At 44.4% G+C, this 6000-nt stretch overlaps 1 protein-coding gene across 1 annotated transcript in view; it reads right to left on the minus strand.

Annotated features, from left to right (window-relative positions):
• Window positions 1-6000, minus strand: part of LOC308074638 (striatin-3-like) — a gene marked incomplete at its 5' end in the record, with an annotated part of 32201 nt that overhangs the window by 7072 nt on the left and 19129 nt on the right. Inside the window, one exon of the mRNA XM_080414145.1 lies at window positions 227-394. Coding sequence (XP_080270271.1) covers window positions 227-394 — 168 coding nt within the window. The remainder of the gene's footprint in view (window positions 1-226; window positions 395-6000) is intronic.

The raw sequence follows: 6000 nt of genomic DNA on the forward strand, positions 1-6000 counted from the left end.
AAATTCTGTATTTCAGTTCTTAGAGATGACCAACATATTAAATATGTGATCATGAATTGTTTCTAACTGTATATTTTGATATACATTTGATATATATTTGATATTTTGTGTCGTTTGTTGCAGTTGTTTGACTGCTGAATGTTTAAATTGACCACAATGCATTGGCTTTTTTGTCATTTAAAAAAAGAATCAATCAAATATTCAATCAATCAATCAAAGTTCTAACCTGTGTTAGCAGAGAAGGTGTTGATACATGGGTCCTTCTCCTCCGGGTTCCACAGCTTGACCGTTCCGTCCGCAGAACACGACAGGAGGCGGTTCTTAATGCCGCTGTAAGCCAATCCCCACACAGCGTCTGTGTGGCCCGCCCAAGAGCCCGCCAGCACCGTGGGGTCTGATTGGACCACAGAGAAAGGGGAGGCGTTGATAACTTAATGGTTACATTTGCCATATGTTTTGTCATATATTTCAAAGTTGTTACATTGTATTGTTGTGTTAGTACAGTCCCTTTAACATTTCACTGTTTGTACTGAGAGAGAGATGCTAGCTTCATTGTTTACCCGGTGTAAGAGCCAAATGGGTGAAACATGTGTAATGAATTGGTGTGAACATGGGTGGCGCTGTTGGCTATATAAGTGTCAAGTTCACTGCCATGGGCAGGAGGTTTTGACCCGGAAGGGCAATGGTTTTTGACCGCAGGTTACTGCTATTTGAATCACCACACCGCGAAATGTTTGTATGAAAAGTTTAGTCATCTGTCTATGGAACCCAAAATATACTATTGTGCACGGTGAAGAAATAAATACATATTTCTATATGAAGAAATGCCTGCATCGTATTATTGGAACACTGAGACACAGCGAGCGGGTTGTTATTAGATTAGGAAAAGTATCGGCGCGTCAGCCAGGTCTAACTACGGGCTCATCTCCTCAGTAGCTCCGTATGAGACGGGAGCTCCTTTAATATTAGTCAAAAACCCAACAGATTGGACCTTCGTCTGGAAGCTGCGGGAGCTTCGCTACGTTTGGGACGTGCAGAGGCGACGCGAGAGGACGGACGAGGGGAGCTGCTGTTGCCGTGGAGTTGAAGAGGATTCACGTTCACCTGTCCACTGCGTTCTGCTGCTGCGTCAGCCGTCGGGGGATCGCCGGGCTGCAGCAGTCCATGGTGGTAATGAGGAGCTACGCTACGGTGCTAATCCGAGGCTTGGCTGTGGAGCAGTATTGGACAGCTATCACCGCACGGCGCCCACCGCACGGAGGTATGTTGTAGCGCTACATAGAATGGCCATTTAGATTAATTTGTGCACGCACATAACTTGGGGGCGAGCGTAAATCCATGGTTGCTGAAGAGGAATGACAATTGACTTTTATTGATTTCGTGTTGACTTTCTTTGCACTGACTTTGTTGCGCGAGCTACTGTCGTTTGATTCACTGACTATTTATTATGGCGACCCGCAGAGCGGCGTCAGACGTTGTCATGGAGACGGGCGTGCGCTCCGCTGCTAGCGGTGACGTCACGGTTGAAAAGCGAGTGGTTAAACTGACTCCAAAAGCGCTTGCTGAAAAATGTGAAAAGTTGCAAACGGGCAGAAAGGCTAGGCTTAACATAGCAGCCAACATAAGAAATGCAATCCAAGGTTTCATGGTAAATAATGAAAAAACAAAGGTACAAAATGCTCTTACAGAACTGGTTCAGGTGTGTAATGAAGCAAAATATATGCATGACAATCTGTTGGGTTTTATGCCACTGGATGAAAAGGAAAAACAAGAAATATGGTATAAAGCAAAAATGTTGTCAAACAATGAGTGTATTTCAAATGCAAAACTGTGGGTTTCAAACAATGAAGGTAATGATGAAATTGAAATTGAAAATGCAAATGAAATTAATGGTGCAAATGAAAATGATGGTACAACAACTGAAGGTGGTGTTCATTTAATTGATGATGGTATTTGTCCAAATGACAGTATTTCCAACATTGCAAGTAAACATTCAACCAGGAGTGGTAAAAGTGGTAGATCAAGTACAGCCTCTGCAAGAATAATAGCAGAGGCTGATAGAGCTGCACTTGTTGCCCGTGCGACAGTTTTAAAGGAAAAACATTCTTTGGAGGACCAGGAGCAACAGTTGAAGGAGCAGGAACAAAGACTGAGGAGAAAAAGAGAGCAACTTGAAGTGGATGCTGAATTGGCTGCAACCAATGCAAGGTTGGCTGTGTTAAACTCCTCTGAAATAAAAGGTTCCTCTCATGCACCTTCAAATGCAATGAATTCCTATTTGGAAAGGGAAACGAGGAAAAGGGAAAATGTCAATGTATTAAATCCTATGGCAAAAGAATATCGGCCTGGAAAATCAATGCAACAAAATAAACTAACACAACTGTCAATACCACCAAACAAACAAGTGGATGTGAGATCAAAGGAACGTGGCCAATGGCATAGCACTGCTACTAACCACAAGGAACAGGAAAGCAAAATGGTAACAAAATGGCATTTGCAAGGTCAATCAGCAACTGTTCAATTGAATAAGGAAAAGCCATCAACAAATCATAAAATCAATCATGTTCAAATCAATCAAAATCAATCTGCAAACCTACTTACCATCATGGAGAGGCAAAATGAAATAACCGCTGCTCTGGTGCAGCAACAGCATTCCAGCTCTCTGCCACCAAGAGTCATTCCAACATTTGAAGGTGACCCTCTCCAATACAGGGCATTTATTAAAGCATTTGAGCAGGGAGTGGAGGAAAAAGCAACAGAAGCTGATGCTTTGTATTATTTGGAGCAATTCACAAAAGGACAGCCACAAGAATTGGTGCGTAGCTGCCAGCATATGGATCCTGAGCGCGGCTATGCAGTGGCAAAGGGTCTCCTACAGGAACATTTTGGAAATCAGTACAAAATAGCAACTGCTTACATGCAAAAGGCCTTGGCATGGCAAACAATAAAATCAGAGGATGTCAAGGCACTCCAAGCCTACTCATTATTCTTGCGCGGCTGCTGCAATGTAATGGAGGAGCTTCAGTACATGCAGGAATTGGACATGCCTGTCAACATGAGAGCCATAATGACAAAAATGCCATACAAGATGAGGGAGCAATGGAGGACCAAAGCTCATGGCATTATGGAAAACACCCATGAAAGAGCTCACTTTTGGGATCTGGTTATATTTGTTGAGCGAAGTGTCCGTATCCTTTCTGACCCTCTGTTTGGTGACATACAGGATCCAACATCTGGGGTAGTTGGCACAAAGACTCTCACAAGGTTTAGTGCATACCCAGGGAACAGAGTGAAGGAGAACATTGTTGCCACCACAGTAGCATCTAAGGACCTACCTGAGAGAGCCAAGGAGATGACATCACCAACATCAGGTTCAGTGACTGTCGAGGAAGCTGAATGCGTTTGCTGTGCTAGCAGTCACACATTGGAGGACTGTAAACAGTTTAAGGAGAAGACGCATAAGGAGAAAATACACTGTTTGAGGGAAAGGGGAGCTTGCTTTGCATGCTTATGTGTTGGTCACATGAGCCGTGATTGCGAAAGGCGCGTCACATGCAAGGTTTGTGGTCAGACACACCACACCGTGCTTCACATCAAAAGGCAACCCCCAGCCCCAGAACAGTTTGAGGAACCATCTAATGACCAACCGACTGCACAGCAAACATGTGGACATACAGGGGCCGGTAAGGACCGGTGTGTGTTGTCCATTCTACCTGTGAGTGTGAAAACTGCAAAAGGAAACATCATACGAACGTATGCCTTCTTGGACCCTGGTAGCTCAGCCACGTTCTGCTCTGAACATCTAATGCAGAAGCTGAATATCACGGGCAGACGAACCAAATTCTTGTTGAGCACCATGGGGCAAGAGACCGTTGTTCCAGCCTACTCCTTAACTGGTTTGGAGGTAGCTGGTTTGGACAGCAATGTATTTCATGTGCTCCCAGAAGTTCTCACACAGAAGAAAATGCCAGTCACTGCTGAGAACGTAGTGACACCTGAAGAACTGGCTAAATGGCCGTACTTGTCTAACGTACACATCCCACGCCTAAGAGCAAATGTCGACCTGTTGATTGGAACCAACGCTCCCAAGATATTGGAACCTTGGGAGGTCATCAACAGTCACGGGAATGGCCCGTATGCTATTAGGACGGTGTTGGGATGGGTAGTTAATGGTCCACTGAATGGAAGCAGTGGTATGGTGGACGCAGAGTTTCCCTCTGTTACAGTGAACAGGATCTCTGTGTGCAGACTGGAAGAAAGGCTGACCAATCAGTACAATCACAACTTCAACGAAGTAGCTGTGAAGGAGAATGAAATGTCCAGAGAAGACCTAAGGGTTGAAGAAAGTGTGGAGAGTTCAGCAGTACTTCAGGAGGGGAGGTACTGTTTGAAATTGCCCTTTAAGAAGAAGGAGGTCTGGCTGCCCAAAAATGTGGCTAGGCAAAGGATCCAGGGTTGGAGGAGAAGGTTCCTCAATAACAAAAGCTTGCAACAGGAGTGTGAAGCATACATGAACAAGCTCGTAAGGAAGAACATGCAGCAGGAACTCTGTAGAAGAGGATGTGGGTGGTATGATGACTTGCCACAGGACATCCTACACCATTGGAAAAGGCGGTTGAAGGAGTTGGACTTCCTGAATTGCAACAGGTGGCTTGAAGGTCCTGCCTTTCTTTGGAAGCCAGAGGAGGATTGGCTCAAAACTGTGGCAAACGTCTCAGTGGACTTGAATGACCAGGAGGTCAGAAAGGAGGCAACAGTAAATGCCATCAGTTTGTGTGACATGTCTAGTCCTACTTACCAACTCGTTGCCTACTGCTTAGACTCGAAGAGGCTGAAGACAGCAGTGGCCTGGTTCCTCAGGTTGAAGGTCACGTCGTTGAAGCAGAGCCGGCTGAGAAGAACCAAAGGGAAAGGAGTTTGGCAGCTGGAGATATGGACTCTTCAGCTCCTCATGGGTCCTGGCCACTTGGCAGGGTTCTGGAGGTCTTTCCTGACAAACAAAGTCTGGTACGTTCCATGAAATATCAGACTAAAAGTAGCACCAGTGAGGCCAGTGACAAAGCTATGTCTGGTTCATGAAATGTAGAAGCAATGGAATCCTTTTGAATTTAATCAACATGTTTTGGCTCCTTTTTTGTTTTGTTTATTTGTTTTTGAATTGTTATGTCTGCCTGCCTTAACAATTAGGGGCCGGTGTGTAAGAGCCAAATGGGTGAAACATGTGTAATGAATTGGTGTGAACATGGGTGGCGCTGTTGGCTATATAAGTGTCAAGTTCACTGCCATGGGCAGGAGGTTTTGACCCGGAAGGGCAATGGTTTTTGACCGCAGGTTACTGCTATTTGAATCACCACACCGCGAAATGTTTGTATGAAAAGTTTAGTCATCTGTCTATGGAACCCAAAATATACTATTGTGCACGGTGAAGAAATAAATACATATTTCTATATGAAGAAATGCCTGCATCGTATTATTGGAACACTGAGACACAGCGAGCGGGTTGTTATTAGATTAGGAAAAGTATCGGCGCGTCAGCCAGGTCTAACTACGGGCTCATCTCCTCAGTAGCTCCGTATGAGACGGGAGCTCCTTTAATACCCGGTATCCAATAGTATCAATGTATAGATTATTAGTTTGATAGTATAATGTTCAGACTGATGCGTGTGTGTGTGTGTGTGTGTGTAGGGCTGTCCCGATTCAGCTTTTTCACTTCCAATACCGAAACTGCAGCCATGATTTTCGTCTGATACCGATCCGATCCTAGTTTTTTTTTTTATATTGGTCGATACCGATATCAATCCGATACCAGCATGTATTTCTGTCTCTCTATTCTGACTGATATCAGGCAGGCAGCATACTTTTATATCTTTACTTTTGTATTACTTATTTTGTAGTCTGGAATGTTGGGAAAGGCTTGATCCAATATACGTCCCCAGAATAATAGTCCACAACACACCCATTTATATGATTTATTATTAACCAATGGGTTCAATCTTCTGC

Source organism: Gymnoscopelus braueri (assembly GCF_963280865.1).
Source record: "Gymnoscopelus braueri genome assembly, chromosome: 19".
Classification (NCBI taxonomy): Eukaryota; Metazoa; Chordata; class Actinopteri; order Myctophiformes; family Myctophidae; genus Gymnoscopelus; species Gymnoscopelus braueri.